General features: G+C 41.4%; 1 protein-coding gene across 1 annotated transcript; it reads right to left on the bottom strand.

Moving 5' to 3' along the window:
* Positions 1–3,910: 3,910 nt before the first annotated feature.
* cdk13 (cyclin-dependent kinase 13) lies at positions 3,911–23,535 on the bottom strand. The gene is made up of 14 exons (XM_041814084.1): positions 21,464–23,535; positions 17,483–18,040; positions 17,240–17,398; positions 17,021–17,160; positions 16,743–16,913; positions 16,463–16,652; positions 16,312–16,368; positions 16,120–16,221; positions 12,484–12,561; positions 10,888–11,004; positions 10,473–10,604; positions 10,196–10,392; positions 7,241–7,741; positions 3,911–5,381 (listed from the first exon to the last, which is right to left on the bottom strand). The coding sequence occupies exons 1-14, from the start codon at positions 22,603–22,605 to the stop codon at positions 4,705–4,707; spliced, it is 4,221 nt and encodes a 1,406-aa protein (XP_041670018.1). The 5' UTR covers positions 22,606–23,535; the 3' UTR covers positions 3,911–4,704.
* Between the last annotated feature and the right edge of the window lie 713 nt (positions 23,536–24,248).

Genomic DNA, 24,248 nt, shown 5'->3' with positions numbered 1-24,248 from the left:
AAGGCCCAGTCCAACCAGGATTTGAACCAGGAACCTTATTTCTGTGAGGGGACAGTGCTAACCACTGCACCACCATGCAGACTATAATATTCTTTGTTTTAAACCTATTTATCACTTTATTTACTCCTAAATGTGTATTTTTATTTATTTTTCGTGTCTTATTTTCCTCTTGACTTATTTTGACTATTAATCCTTTTTTGTTTGCAGAAATATTCAAATTTACCACAATGGACGCCATGCCAACACTAGAAACTAGTCTGATAAAACCACATCAGTCAGGCTCTATGTAATGATCGTTTTAGTAGTGCAAGAAACACTAAAAAGAAAGTCAGATCCTCCTTAGAGCAACGTCTTATTTAATAAAAGTGGAAGTGGTAAAAAGGTCCAGTGATATGGAGAAAAACTGGTATCAAAAGTGGCGTTTAGAGGCAGCACTGAGGAGGATGTGGTCTCTTAGAAACTGTTCCCATTACCCTCAAAGCCTCAGTTAAAGTGCTTGAAGATGGAGTTCACTGGGCGCTGACGGATACTAGAACGTATTTTCTCCCTGACAGTTGAACTGCTCTGATCAGAGTGTAAGTTCTCCTAAACTTGGATGTGTGAGCTGCTATCTCCTCAGCCATGTTGTCTCTGATAAAGAGTCTCAGCGGTGCTAACCTGTCTCTTTTATCCAGATAAGAGTTCGCATACAACAGAAGCGGCCAAAATACGTCTGCCGGTATTATTCTGGCTTACTGGAGGAGCTTGTCGTCTTATGAATGGTGCGTGCACTCAAAGTGTCAGGATTTTAGCGGCGGCGGAGTCAAGGCTGCTCGGGTCTGTTGGTTCTGAGTGAGACTCTAAAGAGGAAACGTTTGCTTTCAGTGGCAGCGCTGAATGTCAGCCTGTACCACAGAAATGTGTGGCATAGAGAGCTCACTGCAGGAAAGGGACAGTGGTGATATTTTACATGACACTGCCATCCAGTGGTGGTAACTGTGCAGAGGAAGTGCTTCTGGTTTCAAGAATGGTGGCTCCTCTGACACATTTTAGGTGACAACCCGTCCAATCTAGTAATGGGGCACATTTTCATCAAACAACAACAAATTACATCATAGAAATATTAAAATACTTCTTTATTCCTGCTTTTCAGTCCCATTGAAGTAAGGGTAAGCATGGTAGTTAAATCCCAGAGTAGTTTTTATAAATGCACAATTTAAAGCAGGGGTGTCAAACTCAGTCACAGCAGGGGCCGGATTCTGAATTTGGGTCTAACCTGAGGGCCTAACAGGGTCAAGGTTTAGCCAGTGACTGTCAACCTAAATGATTTTCACATTAAAAGGTCAACATGATAAGTTAAAAACTCAAAATCTGAGATAAAGTCAAACTTACAACTTTTAAAGGTAAAAACATGACATTTAAAGTCAAAATGTTTTTAAAAGGCAAATTATGAGATAGAATTCTGAAATCATGATTTTTAAGTCAAAATATGATATAAAAGTCACAGTTTAAAAGGTCAAAAAATGACCTAAAAGACAAAGTTAGGGGTTGAAATGGTCAGCAAAACTGAGCTAAAAGTCAAAATTATATTTAACAATTAAAATGTGAGATAAAAATCAAAATCGTGAGTTTAAAATGTCAAAATATTAGATTTAATTTCAAATTTACGTTTTAAAAGTCAAAATGTTGAACAAAGTTAAAAATCATGAGTTTTAAAAGTAAAAGAACGAGATAAGAGTCAAAATTAGTTGTTAAAGGTCAGAACATGAGAAAAAGTCAAAGTCATGACTTTAAAAGGTCAAACGAGGATTTAATGTAAAATTATGAATCTAAAAGGTTAAAATATGAAATAAAAAGTCAAAACCACAACTTTTAGTCATAACTGTGAGATGCAAAATTGAAATATAAAGAAAACAGAAATTTCTCCCACATTCCTGACTTTTTATTGAATTTTTACTGTTTATTTTTTTCTCATTTTTATGACTCAGCAAGATGTTATAAATCATCCAGGTTAAGTTTACATTTTTATACTGGAGGAAATCTGCAGACCTCATACTGGTGGGCCAGTTCTAATAAAAATATCATGATCTGGTGGGCTGGGTATAACTGCACCACGGGCCAGATTTGGCCCCCAGGCCTTGAGTTTGACACCCCTGATTTAAATAGTTTTACTATTTTTACCAAACTAATGACTGGAATTAGTATTTCATGTATCTGCTGTTTATTAGACAAGTTTGAAAACAATGAAAAACTCTTCATTTTAAACACTTGATAAAAATATTTCAGACGCTACTTGGGGAAAAGATGACCACGTAGACTGTGTGGTAAGTACAGATGCAAGTGGTTTCAGGATCCAAACCAACATGTTCACACAGGACAGCAGTTGCTTAGTCTGGAGCCAAAGGCCCACTGGTTCAAGCCCTGATAAGACCAAGTCTGGAAACTGGAGCAGTGCCAGTTCACTTTCTGAATACTGCCAAGTAGCCTTTAGCAAGACGCAACCAGTTTTTAAGGTATATTTCGGCTTTTTTGAAGGTGGGTTGTACAAGGCACTTGGTGAAGGTAGAACCATCAGTAACCAGAGATTAGTGACGGTGATGGGGGGAGCTAGGCTGTACAGCGCTACAGACGGGTGTAGTTGCTCCTTCTAGTTTATCGAGTTAAAGGTAAAAATGGGCCAAAAAAAAAATGCTGGCTCAAAAGTACAGTATATTGAAACATTTTCAAGCATTTTATTTTTCACCTAGAAAGCCTGCACAGTGGTGCAGGGGTTAGCGCTGTTGCCTCACAGCAAGAAGGTTCCCGGTTCACTTCCCAGTCAGGGCCTTTCTGTGAGGAGTTTGCATGTTCCCCTGTGCAAGTGTGGGTTCTCTCTGGGTATTTTGGATTCCTCCCACCATGGACATGATCACTCTAAACTAGCTGTAGGTGGGTGCACCTGGTTGTCTTTCTCTATATGTCAGCCCTGCGATGGGATAAGAGGCATAGAAAATGGATGGATGGGCATAGAAAGCCTTTGTGTCATCTTCAATAGAGGAAAAACTAAACTAAGGTGTTGTACACATGAAGCCAGGTATATGGGAAACCACAAGTATTTTTATACGTTTAGGCCTGTCATCCACACGAAACCGCAGTTTTACGTCACTAAAAACGATCTTTTCTGAAAACTCTGGCCAAAGTGGAGATTTTGGAAAACTCCGGTTTCATGGTTCCATATGTATGCTGGGAAATGGAGTTTTTAGTTCTAAAACGTCACAGCTTGCGCCATGTTTGAATCTCTGACGAAGAGACAGAATGACGGAAGTTCATTCTGATTGGCTGGCATGGGTTTCACATCTGAAAAACACTGCCATCTATGGGTTTGGCATGCTTAGAGCAGCAAGTAACGGCTGATTTGCTGGTTACTTGTAGATGAGTTTTTTTTTTGTACACAAACAGGTATGAACGAAAGTATTTTTTAAAACGAATTAAGGGGGGGAGCAGGTGGCCTAGTGGTTAAAAGGCGCTCCCCACGTACGCGGGCGGCCTGGGCTCGAATCCGGCCTGAGGCCCCCCACCGCATGTCTCTCCCCCACTCCTGACCCTGCGTCTGACCTTATCCACTGTCCTCCTCCAATAAAGGCACAAAATGCCCAAAAATAAATCTTAAAAAAAAAATAAAAAATTAAGGGGATATTCATTTTAGAAAATACCCAGCTATGTGTGTACAAGGCCTAAAATGAGCAGGTTCGGTTTAAGTGGTGATGCAGGGCCATTTGTGGAACCATCACATTGCTCAAGTTGCTTCCATTTTCGGCAGTAGAGAGCTCTGATTTATGTCCGATCTATGAATTATTATCATCATTGTTTAAATCAGTTGCTGGATCCTAGCTGGGACCTTTAACATAGCGCTGTAGTATCAATCCTTGCAGTAATCAAACAGACAACAATACAATGTTGGCATTTCTTTAATAAACATTTGCCAAAGGGAGGAGGGAACGGGACAAATCATTTTAGTACAAAAAAAAAGACAGCTTCCTTTTTGAACTTGGGTTATTTTTGTTTTGCTCATGATCTTACAACACCTACCGGCAAAAAGGCATGTGGAATTTAAAGTGAAAACAGCCTTTTTTTCTCCGTCGCATCATCTGCTGCGGTCATCCAAGTGCTACCAGAGTCTGTGTCTGAGTGGAACTAACAGTCCTTTTTGTCAAACAGCTCCCCTGTGCTGACACTAACGCCATCAACCCAATCAAGTGAGCCATTATTGTTTCAACATAATCATGGCCGTAAAAAACAAGGACACTACATTACTGGTCATATTCCTAATTGTGCAGATAAAGCACATCATCCATTTCCTTTCATAGCTAAAATAGTTTCCGCCTACTTCAGTCAGTAGTGCAAAACATTAATACTAGTCTGCCCTGGAGCAGTTACAGAAAGGCTAAGGTAGAGATTTTAAAATGTACCCGGGCCTGATAAATGTACACTCAAAAAAGGTAAAAGTTTAATTTAAAAGACAGCAGAATAGATTACAAAAAATATGAAAATGGTATGAGCAAGAAAAGCTCCTCCGGTGTTTTTCCTTCTGCGACATACTCCACATTCCAGACTGAGGAGGAACACAATGCCTTACACAGATTTATTACAAACCGAGTGTGCATCTGCAGATCTGTCTGGTCCGGCCTGAGAGGCTTTGGGCTCTAAACGGAGTCCTCCAGCCGCCTGTTTAGAAGATTTCCAGTCTTAGAACGGCAGGCCTCGACCTCTGATTGTTGCTGTCGAGTTCACATGTGGGACGAAACCAAGGGGTAGTGGTGGAGCCCCGACTTGGGAAGGGGAGCCCCAGGGTTGTCCTGGTGCTGGGATTGGAGGGGGAGGAGGTACGCTGTCCTTTCTAGCCATGGCATGGTTGTACAAGTGGATAGCGCTGGGGTTGGGCTGTCCCTCCACAGGTAACGGGCTGTGATTGTACTTAAAACGATGGTCTTTGTCCCCAGAGAACACCATGCTGCTAGGACCCGTGGCCCCGGCGCCTGGAGGGAAGGAGTCCGGGTGAGACGAGGAGCCAGAGGCCTGGCCTGGTCCGCTGAATACTTCCCTAAGAGCGTGAGGCGGCAGACCTCCGCCGAGCATGTGACCCATGAAGCCGTCGCCGAAACCTGCAGGGGTGAAGGGCGGGGGAGGAGGGTGGCTGTAGTCTCCCCCGTATCCCGGCCCCTCTGCCGTAGGGAGAGGTGGGTAGTCTGGCTCCGGGGGTCTCCCTCCATCTCCTCCACCTGCAGAAGCGATAGGAGGGGCGTGGCCTGTCTTAGGCTCAGGTGGAGGCTGTCGATAGTCCAGGTCAGCATGTGGCGGAGGCTCTGGAGGCTCAGGTGGTCGCTGGTCTGGTGGCAGGATGGAAACTCCACCTACTTCAGACACTGAAAGACAGAATAACAGCATTATTAAGTTATTCTTTATATTTCTAACCATTTTATACAGTCATTATTTGACTTGGCTGGAGTTTTGCTTCAATAGTGGCACTAAAAACAAGCTTAATTCACTGGCCAAATGCTGAAAAGTCCTTGGGAGCACTCCAGTCTTTGTATTGATTTCAAAATCATCATTTATTCGCCCCTTTATCTATCAACTTCTTTGGCAGCGAATCAATTGTTCTTTTCTGCTTCATGCTGTATAAACATTCGCCTACACAGCATGTTGTGCTTCGATGACACCATGAAAATATTACAGCTGCCTTCTGCAACAAAGCAGCCAATAACTGATATAATGCCCTGTAAGTTATTATTTGATGATAGATAAACAAAGCAAAAGACCACTGCAAAAATCACATTTCCTCTCATTCTACTATTCATAGGTTTGTGTTTGAGTCAGATGATAATATTTGTTGTTGTGTACAACATTCTCCCTACTTCCAGTTAGTTTTCTTGCCTTGGTATTTGAGCTGCAGAAAGTGACATCCCCAAGTGGGCCTGGTGCTGTGGTTCACTTGCAATCACACTGACCAAAACGAACCAGCCTTTGAGCTCAAGAGCATTCGGATCTGGGACCCAGCCCCTAGTGTGAAAGCCACCTCAGACTCCATCAATGAGGCTTTTCCATTGCATGGTGCGGCTCAGCTTGGCTCGGCTTGACTCGGCCCGACTCGGCCCAGCGAAGCAGGGGTTTTATTTTTTTTTCCACCACAACCGAGCTACCCATTTGAGGGCGTGTCTAGAGCTGATGACGCCATGTTTTGAGCCCTCCTCGATCTCTCTACAATAGTCTGATCTGAATGACTTTACATCGTTTAAAGGCAAAAATCAAACTGTAGACCGACAGCACTGCAAGCTGCTCTTTTCTCTCTCTTTCTTTCTCTCTCTCTCTGCATTTAGTAAACAAACAATAATTCACGCTCATCATCAAAAGGAGAGGATTTTCCTGCATATAAGTTAAAGAACAGTCTCCTGATTTGTGGGTCTCTGAAGAGCAGAAAATGAACGCAATCATGTTTTTGGATTGGGCGGTGAGAACAGCATGCTTAACTAGCGCCAGCTAATGAATTAAAGACAGACTCCATCATGGGCAAATGTTTCCAACATCTCCAGCAAATCCCCAAGTTTTGGTCTTGTGTCCTAGATATTTAAGTCATACAGTGAACACTGATACCGCTGTAACAGAATTACAGACGGCTGGAGCAGAGGCAGAGATAAAACATCTCTCCCATCTCCTCGTGGGGTGAAAATTGATCATGGAGGGGTTATCAGTAGCAGTGGGGGTAAATCCCCCCAGCTAATCGGACCCCGCGAAGCGCTTCGACGTCAGCGCAGCGCACTTGAAGGTGGGACTGGCCTGCTTTGGCCCTGATTTGAGCGCGGCTAAACTGGGGATGGAAACGCAAATCAGCACAGCTTGGTTTGGATCATCGCGGCCAAAAGCCGTAGTGGAAAAGACCCACAAGACATCCAGGGCTTGTTGGACTTCCTCTTGACCAAATTCTCACTCCATCTCTTAGAATTCAAGGTAAGAAATGACCACTTCTCATCTAGTGTCCCTCTTCACACCCCGCGGCAGCTGTGTAAACAAAACCAGGGTTGTTTATGTCCATCTCTATTTAATGAGCTGGGGATCGTCCCCTGCTCAGGAACCTCAGAGCCGTGTACTACTGGTGTATATGGCGCTCTTTACATGTTTGTGGAATGTGTATTTGTCAATAAAAAAATTTCAGAGGGCTTTTGATGTTTGCACAAAAACTATGGATTATTCTCTTTTTTTAAAACAGTCTGACCAACACAAGGGTTACCTGGGGAGACGGGGCTTGGCTCTGGAGGCTGTTTGACCTCAGGAGGTATCAGCTGCCCGCCTGCTGCTCCTCCAGTAGGGTTGTTGCTCTCTGCTCCTTCTCCTCCATCCCCTGCTTCCGGCCTCTGAGCCTGCTGGGCCTGGAGGAGCTGAGCCAGCAGCATCGTCATGGCCGTCTGCGTGGCTGCCGCTGCCTCTCCTTCAGGAATACCTGAAGGCGCCGACATGGGGGGCGATGGAGGTTTGGGCATCGGGGGTGTGCGGGGCACTCCTGTGGGAGCTGGGGGCTGCGGGGGCTTAGTGGATGTAGGTTGAAGAGGAAGATCAGCGGGGTCAGAGGGAGCTAGAGCTTTGGAGAGCTGCTGTAATGTTTCCTGGTTGACCTTTGTGCTCATGGACTGGACAAACTGGGCCGTGTTGACGGCGCTCTTCGGCTGGCCGAGGAAGTTTAGTAGAACCGCCAGCTGCTCCTGGGTTAGCTGAGAGTTTGGACCTTTTGCATCTGTAGAGAGACAGAAAATAATGAGAATGGCTCATTCACAACCTCAGAACACCCTATCTAGATTTAAATATCCTGGGCTTATTTAATCATGCGTCTAAAGACATGCATACATACATACATATATTCATTATTTTATTTTTGACACAGATTGTCAGATTAGTATAAAAAATCAAGTCAGCCTAGTTGAAAGTGCTGGAGATGATCATTTCTATCCACTGAAAGTTGATTTGATTGTCAGACAGTAAGAGTTTTGAGGGATAAAAGCTTTGATAAAGCAGCGTGCAACAGAAATAAAAGGTTTTGTAAGATCTGACATAATTTCCCATACTATTTTAGTTCCACTTGTTTTAAAACAATAAATTCTGTTCTTTTACAGATTGATAGTATTATGAATCCCTAAGCATGAAACAATTTTGGATCTTCAGTGATATGTTTCACTAAAGCAAAAAGCAGTTGCCAGAGAAAACAGAGAGTGCTGTCTAAATTGGACAAATTTATGTTGGCAAAACATTTTTTCCAGATTTTAGTGTGCAGAAATTGGTCTGAAAACAATCAAAATTTAAGAGATTACACAATAGAGCGTGCCCATGACTTTCATTTTAACTGTTGAGGATTTGACAAAGGTATGAAAATGGTTTGAGTTTAACTATTACCATTTATAAATTTGAAATTAAACTATTATTACAACCAGGGGTGTCCCGATCCTGATCGTATGTACCGCAGTGGTTCCCCTACCATTCTATTGGGAGGGGGGGTGCTCCGCCCCCCCAAATGACACCCCCTGCCCCCCTTGAACATCAGGTCAATTTTATTTGTTTTTTTCTATATAGCGCCAGATCACAACAGAAATCATTTAACCCTTTACCTACTGACCCAGCACCGGCGCTGTGTTTTCTATGTCTGGAGCATTATTACCGTAACTCTGTCAAAGTTCGTCCGATCAGAAAAATTCCAACGGTGTTGGGAAGCTGAGAATTGTGGGCATTCGCACATTTATGGTTCATTATGGTATTCGCAACCATATGACATGGGCATTCATAGCAACACACCATAGCAAAACACCAGAAGTATCGCGAGACCACTACACAGATTCTCAACATTGTAAGTGCTCGAAAGTTTGCTTAACCTAAAAATTTCCAACGCTGACAGAGAGCTGAGAATCTGTGCTTTCTGGCAATATTTGATGTGTGGTATATATATTACAGTAATGTCGAACAGCACCGTGAAAACAGCAGCTTTGGCAGAAGACGAGTGAGAAAGGAGAGTGAAGGAAGAGAGTAAAAGGAGAGCGAGCAAGAGTGGTGTTTTGTTTTCTAAAAATAGCGTTAGATAGTGGCATTTGTGTGTGTCTGTCATGTGCAGTAACAATATGTTACTGAGAACGTTGAGAATGCATTTTTCCACCTTTATTTGCACTAATTGTCACCTATGTATATAGTTATCTTTTGCTCTGTGTTTTGCACACCCAGAGTCCTAGACTCCAAAAATGACTGCTGATTGTTCTAAACATGTATAGGTTCACATTTCAAATGTCAAATCAAACTTCATGAGCAATAACAACATTTCTTCTCATAAAAGCCATGAAAAACAAATCCGTGTTTGTGTTTTTCTTCTTTTAAACTGCTGACAATTCCATATAATGTGCAATAATCATTAACCAGATGTTGAAAAGTTCAAGTACTCCTGGGAAAAGGGACCAAAGCTCTCAGAGTTAGGGCATTTCCTGACTATTTTACAACCATAATAATTGCAACATTTTGACATTTTTAGCTCCTTACGTTGACTTTTATCTCATAATTTGACCTTTTAGATCCATTATTTTAAATTTTAAGTATTATTTTGACATTTAAAACTCAAAATGTAAATCTTTTGCTAATGCTATGACATTTTCAAAAAATGATTTTGAATTGTATCTCATATTTTGACCATCGACAATCATGATATCAACCTACTATCTCATATATTTGCCTTTTTTTTTTTTAGTATTCTTACTTTAAACACAGTTTTTATCTCGGATTTTGAGGCTTTAAACTGATCATTATGACCTTTCTCAATCTCAAAATCATTTATCATCAGTGTTAAGGTTTTTTCCCCACAATTCATTGCTGGTGAAAATGAGGTTGATTATTTATGGTTAAATGTTGACCCTGTTCGGTCCTCAGGTTGGACCCAAATTCTGAGTTCGGCCCCTGCTGTGCTTAAGTTTGACATCCTCGATATATGACATCTAAAACATGATAGAAAAAGTAAAGTCCAATAACCATAAGTCTTTAGTGTCTGTGTTTTAGCAGCACTGAATGTGGTGTTATTTATGCATTATGTAAACCAGCTGTTTTGGTTTCAGGTGGATCAAAGAGCACCGTTCTTACATGCAATAGTGAATCAATGTTCCTCAGAGGGTGACACTCAGGCTGATATCAACATAATGAATAAACAAACACAAGCTGAACTCACCAAGGAGAGCAGAAGCGGCAGCATTTTGAGCTTTGATACCTCCCGCGGCAGGGAAACCCTGGGGGGTGTTACTGCGGCTGTCGTCAAGGCCCAGCTCTTTACGGGGGGCCTTGGGGGCCACCAGTTCTTCCGGGACCTGCTTCTGTCGCCGGCGTTTCTTACTCCACAGCTCGTGACAATCCTGCCACAGCGGGAGACTGGAGAGATAAGAAGAATCATTAATAATGTTGTAGTCCTGCAGGATAAACATGTCGATGCAGCACGGAGTCACACATACTCTGGTGGAGGCATCTTGTCTGGGTCCACGTCCTTCAGGAACTCGCTGCCGAGCGCTTGTTCAGCCGTGCAGCGTTTGCTGGGGTCCAAGTTTAACATGTGGTCAAACAAGTCCAGGGCAGAGGGTGGGATGCTGGACAACAAAGGCAGATATCAGTTAAAATACTATAAAATGTGTTATCAATAGTAGGGCTGAGCAATTAATCGCAAATGAGATTAAACTGCATCATGGCCATATTTCTTTAGCCTGAAATACCAGTTTAAACTTTTTTTGCAGCAGCAGCAGCAGAGACATTATACACTACATACATGTATCAAATTGCAATCACAATATTGGGTAAAAAAAAATAGCAATTAGATTATCTTCCAAAATCGTTCAGCCCTAATCATTAGGAATGGTTAAAAAGTCAACTTACAAGGCATACTCCTCCCGTAACCGCCTCCTGTACTGTTTCTTTGGTTTCATGGTGTTGAAGAAGGGAAGTTTGATCACATCTGGCCAAACAGCAGGACAGGGGCTGCCACATATTCGGCTAAAAGACAGAAAAGTGCTTTGTTTAGGAAGAGGAGACAAGTGTGGACATTATCAGTAAGAACTACCTTTTTCAAAAATGATTACGACTTCTGACAACACCCAGAAAACAGGCTTGACTTGCTTCTGTAAGTGTGAACCACATTACATTAATTAAAGCCTCTTGTTCTACTTTGAAAAGCAGCAAAAGTTTCTGCAAAAAGAGATCAGCGCAGACTTTCAGGGTTTCCCACAGCAGAGGCGAGCTGCTTCCACTGAATTTATTCCACCTACACACTTCCTCTAACAAGGGCACAGGTGACAAAATAAATGAGGCCCATTGATCAAAATGCACCTTGTGCCTTTGTAGCTTTATGTTCTAACTCAGGGGTGTCAAACTCAAGGCCCAGGGGCCAAATGCGGCCCATGGTGCAGTTTTACCCAGCCCGAAAGATCATTTCATATTTTAATTAGAAGTGTCTCACCTGAATAAGGTTTCCTCCAGTATAAAAATGTAAATTTAACCTTGAAGTTTAAAAAAAAAAAACCCTTGTTAAGTCATAAAAATCTGAAAAAGTAGAGAGTAGAAATAGTCAGCAATGAGGGAAAGAAATGGATTTGTGTTTTCATTTCATATTTTCATTTTGCATCCAAAGATTGTGACCTACACTTAGGATTTTGCCTTTTTATTCATATTTTGAATTTTTAAATTCATCATTTTGACCTTTTCTCTCATATTGTGACCTTTTAGGTTCACATATTTTCATTTTAAATCATACTGTGACCTTTTAAACTCCTAACTTTGACTTTTAATCCCACATTTGCACTTTTTAAACTCCTGATCTAGAATTTGAGCTCATATTTTGACCTTTTAGAGTAACTATTTTGAATTTTATCTTCTATTTTGACCTTTTAAACTCTTGATTTTGTATTTTATCTCATATCTTGACCTTTCAACTCATGATTGTAAGTCTCAATCTCATTCATTTGCCTTTTAAAACCATTTGTTGACTTTCAATTTTGTATTGTGACCTTTCGGACTTATAAAGTTGACTTTTTATCTCAGATTTTGAGCCTTTAACTCATTTATTTATTTCTTTGGCATTACTTTGACATGGACACACAGTAACATTGAAGCTGTGATATTTAATTATTTTGATTTTTTTTTTAGAAATCTATAAATCCTTTATCATCACTGTTTAATTTTCCCTATAATTCATTACATGAAAACACGGTTGACAGTTTTTGGTTAAATCTTGACCTGTTGGGCCCTCAGGTTAGACCTAAATTCAGATTTCGGCCCCTGCTGTGATTGAGTTTGACACCCCTGCTCTAATCTGACATACAGTGGAAAAATTTGCTCAACTTTCTCTTCCTGTTTTCAATGATGGTAAACCATTTCTGTGTTGGTTTGAGTGGGTGAGTTGCTAAGTGTCAACCATTCAACTAAATCCATCTTTAAATCATGTAGCTTTGCCTTTCTTTTTTGCCAAAAACATACCTTATTAGCTCCAGCTGAGCAAGCTCCTGGTTAGCTTGGAAAATTGGTTTCTTTGTGAAGAGTTCTCCCAGAATGCATCTGTGGAAAAAGGAGAAAACAGTACAAATCATTATCAAACTTACAAATAAAAAAAGGGAGTGTCAAATAATCATGTTTCAGAAGTCGAATGTCTGGGTCATAAGGAGTAAGAATAAAAACAGAGGACATAAGTTGGCCCTCAATTACACTAAAATGTTATGATCAGCCACTAACTAACACTGCATGACTCTGTAGCCATAAACTCCTGTCACTGGACCTCCCTGCTCTACCACTCAGATGTAAATAAACATTTTAAACAGATAACTCCTGTAGGTGCAGCACAGCTCCACAGTATTAGGGCCAGTGTCCAAAGCTGGCTTTTTTTTTTTTTTTTTTTTTTAGCCCTAGCAGCACCTAGAACCTCATTTTCAGAGCGCCTTTTTACCGTTCCTTGTTGCTATGTTAGAAGAAAGGAATCCTGCTTTCCTCTGGGTTTAAAGATGTGCTTCATATTTCTGTATTTGAAGGAAATATCACACAGACGACATGCAGACATCCTGTCCTGACACAGGCAGCAGCTGTAGACCTGAAAACTTCCCTCTAAGAAAGATGAGTCAAATCGGTTTCTCTTCTGTCTTTTTTTTTTTTCCCCCAGAAGTCCCACCCCTTCTTGATTATGATTGACAAGTGAGGGAGAAGTGACCCTGACAAGCGCAGTGCTGTTACACAAGCTGAATGGTTTTCAACAGAGTAGGGCCGGGCAATTGAGTGAAAATTAGATTAAATCGCAATGTGGACTGCTGCAATTTTCAGATCACAGAGGTGGAAATATTTCTTTTACCTGAAATTCATGTCAAAGTCCCAGATTAAAACTTAGTTTTCAGAAGAGATGTTATGCATGTAGTTAATCAAGTGCCTTTTTTAGAATAGTTTACAAAAAATCCTTCATTTTTGCACGCTTTTCTTATCAAACTTGAGAATGACATGAAATTATGACTCCCTTCAATACAACAATCCACATCAAATTTGCCAGGTAGGTCAAAATCATAATGCTATATTTTATTTTAGATATGTTTTTAAGTGTTTAGCCCTACTTCAAGCTAATATTGTGTCAGTTATAATGAGGGCTCAGCAATTAATTGCAATTTAGATTTAATCGCAATTATGCCCTACTGCAATTTTCAAATCGCTGACCGTGCAATATTTCCTTAACTTGAAAAGTGTCAAAATATAAGTTTGATAAAATCTTTTTGCAGCAGAGATTTTCTGCTCTACCAATTATGCATACATTCAAGTGTCTTTTTATTAGAGTAGCTCACACTTTTCCTCTTGTTGTATACAAGTTTCTTGATCAAAATGAGAATAACATGAAAGAATTACCATTTTGTTCAATAAAGCAATAGATATCACATTTGCTTTCATACTTATTTTTTTTCTTTTTAAGATTTTTTGTTGGGCTTTTCATGCTTTTATTCTAAAGAGGAGGACAGTGGATAGAGCGGGAAACAGGAGAGAGAGAGAGGGGAGAGACATGCGGCAAAAGGGCCACAGGGCAGATTTAAACCTTGGTCGCCCGCTTTCATGGGTAGCACCTTAGACAGCTAGGCTATCTGTGCACCTGCTTTTTTTTGTTCCTGTTGAAGTTTATCTTTAATTTCATGTTCTCAGCGACGTCTCAGCCAATGAGAGAAGAGGAGACGAATATCAACCAATCAGAAGAGGAGGGAGGGGCTGATGTTACACATGTAACAAGTCAAATAAACAGATATAAAAGTGTGATATTTTTACATGTATGCGCCACACAGACGTGTTTAAACACTGATTATCAGAGCAACAGAGCTGATATCAGCCCGGTAAGGATCTGTGCTAACCAATCAGATCAGGGCTTAAATTCTTGACCAGTAGGATCAGTGATTACACGTCAGACAGAAACGCTGCATTCACATCATAGGAGAACAGTTTTAAAAGGAGTTAGCAGCATCATCAGAGATGTTTAGGGAGATTTATCTCTACAATTGAACAAAAAACAATATTTTGAGTAGAATGAGAGCATCTATTGCTTTTGTTTTCATGCTAGCACTGATGTGATCCAGCAGTTTCATCATCCTGAGTGCAGCAATGATGTGCTGGCCTCAGCACTTGGAAGACAAAGAGGATGATTTTTGGAGCAACTGTATCGGCTAGATTTGGCTGAAAATGACAATAAACTCACGTGAAAGTAATTCATTTTGGTCAATAAAGACACAGGGATGTAGCAGAAAATTTAGGAAAAAGTCAGTGCCTTTTAAGGGAGAGAGAGGGTGTCAAATGGGACAATGCCATCTAGGAGAAATGGCATGTTTTTTCTCCATATGCCAAATATGGTCAAAATGATGCCATTGGGTGGAGAGTATTAAAAATGATAAATTTTAAGGTCAAAGGCCAGACTGACACCTAGATATAATAAAACTCATGTATTGTGCTTTAATGCCAGGGAGATCAAAAATTACAGTTAGACTGGGTTTTAATGGCAGGTTCATAGCACTAAAGGTCCTAAGAGGGAGTATTTGTCACTGCACAAAAAATAATGCATGAAAATCAATGTTGCTGCTAATCAATGACACATCCCAGGCTGTAATAATCCAAAACAAAAAAAAATCTACTTTGCATGTGGTATATTAAAAAACTTCATATTTTCATTTTTTCCATCTAAAAACATGGTTTCATACCTTGTTTAATTTATCTAATATTGTGCTAGTTATAAGTTAGAATGATTTATTGCTTGTGTTTGTTTTAAAATACGTAAGATAAGGAACTTAAGAATTAATGGCACGTTAAAATCGCAACACTGGCTTAAAAAAAAATGCAATGAGATTAAATTCTCAAATCATTCAGCCCTAACTGAGAGTGTTTACAAAAGCAGTTGGCATTGAGGGCATGTTTCTGCACTGAGCGCTCAGAACGCTGCACTACATTGGGTTTTGAATTAAAAATAAGCGCTGCCAGCACTGGACAAAGGCCTTTTAAGGTCTAGAAAACTGAGATCAAAAATGTAAGTACACTGTGTCAGGTTAAACAGGCTTATCAGATGGAGCAGTAACCAAATTTAGCAGAGGCATGTGGGCGTTAATCTACAAGGATGACTGTAACCAGGTGGTGCTACCACTGCTAATACCAAACTCAGCAAACCAAATTACACTTTATATCGGCAGTTTAAATCTAACTGTACTCAATCTTTACATTTTTCTGTCATCTTTCTAACTTAGACTAGTCTATTAGTCTGAATGTAAATCTATGTCCAACAGAGAAGAAAAACAAGCAGCTGTGAGCGTCCCGGATAATAATAGTGTGATAAAAATTCAATTAACAGCTTAACTAATACTCTGATTAACCTTAGGATTGTCAAGTCATTTAGTGGCAAGAAAAAATAGAGAGACATTCTCTGATTTTAAAGTGATATCACAATTAAACGCATTTAGCCGTCAGCAGGTCTAATGGGTTAAACACGAGTGTCCCCTAACAACCCCCATGAATTGCTCTGAAATAACTTTTATTTGCCTATAATGGCTTTGGTTTGTTGTTGTACACAGAAAATACGGTGAGTAAACATCATTTTCTTCAAATGACTCCTGCTCTTACCCGCAGCTCCACACATCGATGGCTGGCGTGTACCTTTCTTCTCCCAGAAGCAGCTCCGGGGGACGGTACCATAGTGTAATCACTTTATTGGTGTAAGGGCGACTGTGAACAAGAACAAGAGACACAACTTTTAATCTTATCACACAAACAAGAATGAACAAAACTGTTAACATTAACAGGCTGGAGGCTCACCTCTCTTCAGAGTTATACAGCCGAGCCAGACCAAAGTCTGCAAGCTTTATTTGACCTCTGATTAGGAGGAGAAGAGAACAAAACGTGAAGGATTACGCAACCAACATGAAAACTGTTCATTCAGTTTGAGCACAAAATATGCAAGACTCACTTGTTATTGAGCAGAATATTGGAGCACTTGATGTCTCTGTGCAGAAAGTTCTTCTTGTGGCAGTAATCGAGGCCCTCCAGCAGCTGACGCATGAAAGACTTGATGTGGCTCTCGTTGAAATGGACCAGGCCAGACTCGAGTAAACCCATCAGGTCGTGGTCCATGTATTCAAAGACCAGATAAAAAGCACCTGGATGAAAGAAATGCAGATTAAGTCGCCATAAGGCAGGGGAAAAAGAGAATGGGTTTTTTAGTGTGGCAGAGTCAAAACTTGCTGTACCTTTGTCATTCTTGAAATCTAGAGCATCCTCCTTGTCCGTGACAATCTCCTTCATGTTTATGATACTCTTATGGTTGAGTTGCCTTAAAATTTTAATCTCTCTGATGGCTGTGATTGGGAAGCCCTCCTTTTCATTGTCCAGTCGAACCTTTTTCAAAGCCACCATTTCAGCTATAAAGCAGAAAAAAACAAGCATGTTAAGGACTGATTCATGAGTCAGGAAAACTTTATTTTACCTCTGAAAAAGACTCAATGTGTTTACAGTTAAACACACTCACCAGTGTCTTTGTCTTTAGCTTTGTACACCTGGCCATACGTGCCTTCCCCTGTGATTCCGATGATTTCAAACTTGTCCACGCAGCGTTTCCCCCAGTCTATCTCAGTTTCTTTAATCTCGCCGTACCTTGGACCACAAATTCTGGTAGATACAAGAAAATAGTTCAGTGAATCAAAGCAAACATACAGCAAACAACAGAAAACTAAAGGTTATAACGTACTTAGGTCGTCTACGAATTGTTCCAGACTTTTTGTCCTCGGGCGGGCTGTGCGGGGAAGACGTGCCACCAGGAAGCTCCGGTGGAAGAGGCAGGTCGGTAAGAAGCTGGCGAGCCTTTTTATCTGACTTTTTCTTCCCTGAGAGCAAGCTGTCCTTCAAGCTGACAAAAGAAAACACAGCATGTAAAACTGCTAAGTCTTGACAATCGAGGATTTGTGTGCATTCAAATGACAGGTTTACATACCTGTCGCCTTTGTCCATGTGCTCGAGAACTGTTTGTGGAGGCGGTAGCGATGATAGCGAAGAGATGAGTGGGGCATTGGCTCGTTCCTTGTCTTTGCTCTGTCCAGATGTCACTGCTTTCCTTTTGTCCCGATGTACCGAGTCGTCTTTCCCCTTGGCATCCCTGGTCTGGTGCTCCGCCGCCCTCTTGGACAACCTGTCAGAGGGGGACTGAGGCTGGCTCGACGTCGGAGTCCTGGGACCTTTCTCTGGCTGCGGCGGGGAGGGAGGGCGGCCCTTCCTGGCTGAGTGGTTGGACTTGGGGCTGGGCTGTGGGGCATTTGAGGAACCCTTGGTTGGAGTAGAGGTGTTGCTGGAATTCTTGGCCTTAGCGGCTGCTTCTGCTGCTTTGGCCTTTTTCTGCTTGCTGAGCTCAGCAGCGAGGCTGGTTTTGAAGGTGAGCGTGCTGGGGGAGAGGCTGGAGGGGCGACTGCGGGAGCGAGAGTGGCGGTGGCGGCTGCGAGACCGCGAGTGCCTTGTAGAGGAGTATGGACTTCTGCTACGTGACCGAGCAGATCGCCTACAAGAAAAATGACATGGGCACCTTCTTAGAACTTTATTAACTTCATGACACAATTGTTCACTCTTTTGCATGACATAAAATATCTAGTGGGTATGTAAATTTGATAAATGCCTAGCCAGGGATAGTAACATACAAATGAGCCATAACCCACATTTATCAAAGCACATCCATCTAACCTTAGGGACTCAAGAGACATTCAGGTATATCACATTTGGAAAGGTCCACTCACAGGACAATTGAAAAACACCTTAAGCCCACAAAAATCCCACACCTGTCCTTGTGATTTTCTCGCTGTAAAATTCTCAAACAGGTGTGAATTAATCGAGGGTTCTTAATCCTGTTTCGATTTCAATCAGGATTTTACCCTCTAATGATCATGAAAACATGATAATCGTCATTAATGATGACTGTATCACATGCGGGTTGGTCCGTAGCAATTGTCATGTAGTAAAATTTTCAGTGTTTTCAGTGTCATTGACTGTCTAAGTTTGATTAGTGCAGGGGTGTCAAACTTAAATACGGCCCATGGTGCAGTTTTACCTGGCCCGCAAGATCATTTCATATTTTCATTAGAAGTGGCTCACTGCAGACTTCCTCTAGTATAAAAATGTAACTTTAACCTTGAAGATTTAAAAAACCTTCTGAAGTTATAAACATCAGAAACGGTAGAGAGTAGAAATTGTCAGGAATGAGGGAAAGAAATTAATTTGTGTTTTCATTTCAGATTTTCATTTTACATCCCAACATTATGACCTAAACTTAGGATTTTGACTTTTTATTTTATATTTTGACCTTTTATATTCATAATTTTGGATAGGATATTTTGTAGACTACTCTAAAATAATGGCACCTGAATGACTGCATGTCATGCATAACATCTCTGCTGCAAAATTAAGTTTAAAACTGGTATTTTGACTCAAATTTCAGGTCAAAGAACTATTATTTCACTTTCTGCGATTTGAAAATTGCAGCAGGCCATATTAAGATTTAATCTAATTTTAGATTAATTGCCCACCCTAATCAGGGCCAACCAAATGCATTGGTTGGGCCCCAGAAAGGTCCAGTAAATGGTTCCCTAGCAAGATGTAAATTAATATCAATGCAAGGACATCTAATCAGCAGTACTGGATGTGGTCTTTTAGGCTAAACGTGCCCTTTTTTATCGGGCTCAGATTAGATTTTGGCACTTACTGAGACAGAAGCCTGTTACCAAGTCATTGTTGTGGTTAAATGTGTGAGCCAGCTCTAGGATTTGACTAGATTTTTGTCAACCTCCATGGGCCCCTCAGTTGGGCTGGGCTCCACAAAGCTTACCCCTGTATTACCATTATGGGCAGCCCTGCCTACCGTACTGAATTTCATAGCAGATTTCAGTGCTTCATTTTGGTACCCTGACTCAGTGTCTCACATTAAGAAGTTACACCATTACTTAGATTTTCTATTGGGAGTCTTTTTAAGATATTTCTTTGAATAATCTATGATTTCAAGACAGCTTTAATTTACCCACTGCCCTCTGCTATACTTGTTTCTCTTCAAGGTATCGATTCAGGAACCATTTAGGCACCAAGACTGTTCAAAAAGTACCTGAAAAACACTCAAACAAGACACAACCCTATATCGAGTACCATTAAATCCATGTCACAAGGAGACATTGGTACAGATACTATTTTTAAGTCTACACTTTTTAGTATCTTTTATATACCAAATATAGATTCTAAACTTTTATTGTACCTTTAAAAACACATGCATGTTTTGTGCTGTCTTTTTACATGTTGGGTCGTCTTGTTTCTCTGGACCTTGAGTTTGCCAGCCTATGAAACTCCTCTTTGGTAAAAGAGCTTTTAATGTTTATGCTCTGTCAACTTGGTCTAAGCCAGTGGTTCTCAACCTGGGGGTCGGGACCCCATTGGGGGTCGTGAAACACCAAGAAGGGGTTGCCAGATGCCTTTAAAAAATGGAGAATACTTTTGAAATGATTTTTTCGCCCAATTTCATCACTATTATTTGCCACTTTTCATCAATTTTGCACAATTTGGACCCATTTCCATCCCTTTTTACCAACAATTTTTGCAAATTTTAACACATTTTTGCCACTCTAAACCCATTTTTAGCCATTTCAAACCCTTTACACTACTTTTTTACTGCCACCTCTTAACAAATTCTTGCCACTTTCCCTATACTGTTGCCTCGGTTGACCCATCATTGCCGCTATCAACCCCTTTTTATCCCATTTTACGCCCATTTTTTCCCCATTTCAACCACATTTCACTGTTTGATATGCCTATTTTAACCAGTTCAACCCATTTCTGCCTATTTACCTGCCCCAGTTAACTAATTTTTGCCAGTTTTTAACATGTTTTCCCAATTCTATATCCCATTTCACCAATTTTTGCCACTTTTTATTCCCCTTTTACCACTTTTTGTGCCTGCTTTTGCCTCTTCAACCCATTTTTGCCATTATTTTGCTCTTTTGGCCACTGTTATCAAATTTATGCCACTTCTAACCCATTTCTGCTACTTCTAAAATCCCATTTAACGATCTTTTTGGACATTTTTTTTTACTATTTTAATTCTGTTTTTTAGAAAAAGATTTACATTTTTAAAATGATTATATACTATAGCACAAATTGCTTAAAAAAAGGTATCTGTTTCTATGTTAAGAGTGTTTTTTATTCATGTTAAATATAAAATATGGATTTGGATATCTGGCTAATTTTACAATGGACCCTGATTTTCCTGACCCCCATGGTCCCCCAGTCTGGCTGGGTCCCACAAAGCTCTCACATTTATCCCCCTTATGGGCAGCACTGTCTCCACATGACTGTTCTTGAATGTGCATGGCTGTTTAACCACCTTCAGGAACAGTGGGGGTCCCCGGTCTCTGGCACCTTTATTTCGGGGGTCGCGGGCTGAAATGGTTGAGAACCACTGGTCTAAGCAACAGGGCTGCCTAATCTGAACGTGAGCAATACATTAGCTTGGAAGCTCATAAAGCCAGTTAGGGAACATTTCACCAGTGTATGTGCATGTTTTTAAAGTTGCTATCTTGCTGATCGATATAACCTTTATTGTTATGTCCTGTTTTAGTCAAATGTGTGGAAGTTATTGTGCTACCGTCTAGGCCAGGACTCTCTTGTAAAAGAGCTTTTTGTATCACAATGGGAAATACTCTTAGTTAGTTTAAAGATATATATATATAAATAAACAGGAATGAAGTCAAAAATGAACCCTGTGACTACATCTATTAAGCAGGGTTTGTTTATAAAAACATTTAATTAAGAGGAAAAATTCCAACGTAAGTTTAAACCCTTAAATCTGAAGCTAAACGTGCTTATCATAAACCACTGTGTAAACACAGCACACAAACCCAGCACAGCCAACAAATACACAATCATCCTATTAGCTGCTTTGTAAACTCACCTGACATCAGGACTTGGGCTCAGAGACTTTCTGTAGGGACTTCTCGATCTCCTTCGGTTCCCATAAGGACTTGAACCAAACTCTCCTTGTTCGTAGGGACTGTGCCGCCCATAACTCGGGGATCTACGCCAGTTCGCTGGGCTCGCTGGTGACCTCTTCCTTTTGTTGCTGGAGTATGAAGTGGGAGACTTTGGCATACCATATGCCCCGTACACATCTACATCCCGACTATAATACATGGAAGTGGGAGAGAGTCTTTTGCTCCCATAGGTTGGACTTCTTCTAGATATAAGCTGGTTATAACCACCAGGAGACTGGTAGCTGTAGGAATAAGACGTCCCATAGGGACTTTCTGCTTTGAAACCAGGACTTCTCCTGTATGCCCTGAGCTCTTCACGGTCATCTCTGTAGGATTGAGGCGCATCTCTGTAGGCAGACGGGGGCTCTTTGTCTGATCTTGTTTTACTTCTGTGTCTTTTTGAATCCCTCTTATCTGCAGATTGTGAGGACTGAGATGTCCTTTTACCATTTCTGTCACTGCTTCTTGTAGTGTCTCTGTGATTTTTAGAGCCACCAAGGCTTACTCCGCTCTTAGCTTTAGAGGAGTCTCTCTCACGGCTCTGGCGGTCCTTTTTCCTGCCTAACTCCTTCTCCTGCTTGCTCCTCTCAGATGGTCCTCTAGTTTGCTCGTCTTTGCTAATACAAACAGCCTCTCTGTCTCTCTGGTGGCCTCTGTCTGGGGTTGCTGGTCCGTTGTATTCCCCAAAGTCAGCATCGCTGAGTCTATCCACCGAGAGGCTGTCAGCGTGGGGGTCAAGTTTAGGAGAGGGGCTCCCTGAAAAGCGCTCTGACTGGGAGCTCACGTCATCATACTCCACCAATGTCCGAAGTTCAGCCTCTCTATCAAAAGTGCCTTTTCGGTCATTGCCAGGGTCCGCTGCTGCACCTGCAAGCCACAAACTCCTGTCCTTGGCCTGCCTGCGTTTCTTTCTCCTAGAAGCCGACGACCGCCTCTTCTCACGGTGCCTGTCCCTCTGAGCAGCACCGCTCCCTGCTTTACTCCGCCTGTCCTGCCTGTTAGCATTTCTCTGTGCGGAGGGGCTCCATCCCCTACCCTCCCGAAGCACCTCCGAGTTAGGCATTTAACTACAAAATAAACGCTACAGCCACGTCGAGAAACACCTATACACTAAAAACTTCACCTAAGCTATGTTTCGTGTTGTGTCGTGAAACAAAACATTGGGCTAGCTGTGTAACAGGCTAGTTAGCAATTTCACAATTAGACAGCCAGCCAAGCTAGCGAGCTAAATCACAAGCTTAACGTTAGCATTACAAAGCTAGCTCGGTGGATGTTGAAGAAAATAACAGTTACCCGAGGTGATAATTCATGGCACAGGGTGCCTGTTGGTTCCGCCACATATAACCCACAATATGGAGTTTAGTTATGGTACTCAACCATTGTACTCCAGGATGGACATCTCCCAGATTTGCTAGTCGGTTAAGCCAGCTAGCCTCCTGAAGCTAACTGTGTCCAGCTAAACAGTCGCATTCCTTTTCGTGGTCAAACAGGCCCGGTGCCGCCGTAGATTTAAAATCCACTTCTTCTGAAATGTTGCGGTTTGTGCAAATATGTAAATCCATCAGACAGATAGTGTTAGAAAGGAGGAATACAACTCCGCGTCCCTCCTACAAACTTCTTCTCTCCTTCCATCTCGCTCCAATGTGCAACAAGGAAGTGAATAGCACACGAGTTGGCTGGTTAGCCGCCGCTAGCTCACGAGCTAACCGCTAGCACGTTAGCCAGCTAGCTTTCTTTTCTCCTTGCGTGGAGTTCAATTCAACTCAAGTCAAGATGCAATAAAACAATGCTATTCAAAAAGACGTCTGCCGACACGTATCCCGCCGAGTCGCTGCCACCGCATGGTCCAAGAGAAGCGCACGCATTTCCGGGCGGAATGGCTCAAATATTCCTGGTGTTTATTTCAAAATATTGTAACTTTGTTCGCAATGTGGCTACTCGCCTGGGCCCAGACAGCTTTCAAACTACAGGCCTTGTGCGTCGGTGTGAACCAATGGTACCCGTATGCGTAATCCAGATCAGCGGTTACGTCACCGCAAAGGGAAACCCCTATCATCAAAATATCACACAATTATAAACATTTAGACCAGGGCTTCTCAACCTTCTCAGCCCGCGACCCCCAAAATGAAGGTGCCAAAGACCGGGGACCCCCACTGGACCTGAAGGTGACTGAACAGCCAGGAACATTCAAGAACAGTCATGTGCAGACAAGGCCGTCCATAAGGGGGGGTAAAGGGGGAGGTTTCTGGGACCCAGCAGGACTGGGGGCCATGTAGGTCAGCAAAACCATGGTCCATTATGAAGTTAAGCTGTGAAAACCATATTTTATATTTGACCTGAAAAATAACCACTCTTATCAACGAACAAACGTCTTTATTTATTCATTTAGCCTGCTTTAGATGAAAATAACTTTTGTTGAAACAACTAAAATTGGTTAAAAATTGCTTTAATTGGTTGATAATGGCAACAAATGGTAAAAAGGTGGTGAAATTGGATTTTTAAAGAACATTAATGGGTTTAAAGTGGCTAAAAAAAATAAAAAATGGATTAAAGTGGTAAAAGGGATTTAAATAGTGGTTGAAATGGCTTTAAATTGCAAAAACATGGTGGAAATTAGGTGGAATGGGATGAAAAATTGATATAAACTGGCAAAAATGGGTGACCTATGGTTAGAATGGGCAAAAAGGGTTGTAAAAAGGGGTTGAT

Source organism: Cheilinus undulatus, linkage group 19 (assembly GCF_018320785.1).
Source record: "Cheilinus undulatus linkage group 19, ASM1832078v1, whole genome shotgun sequence".
NCBI classification, from domain to species: domain Eukaryota; kingdom Metazoa; phylum Chordata; class Actinopteri; order Labriformes; family Labridae; genus Cheilinus; species Cheilinus undulatus.
The sequence above is the reverse complement of the archived record's forward strand: the minus strand, read 5'-3'. Positions and strand labels throughout refer to the sequence as shown.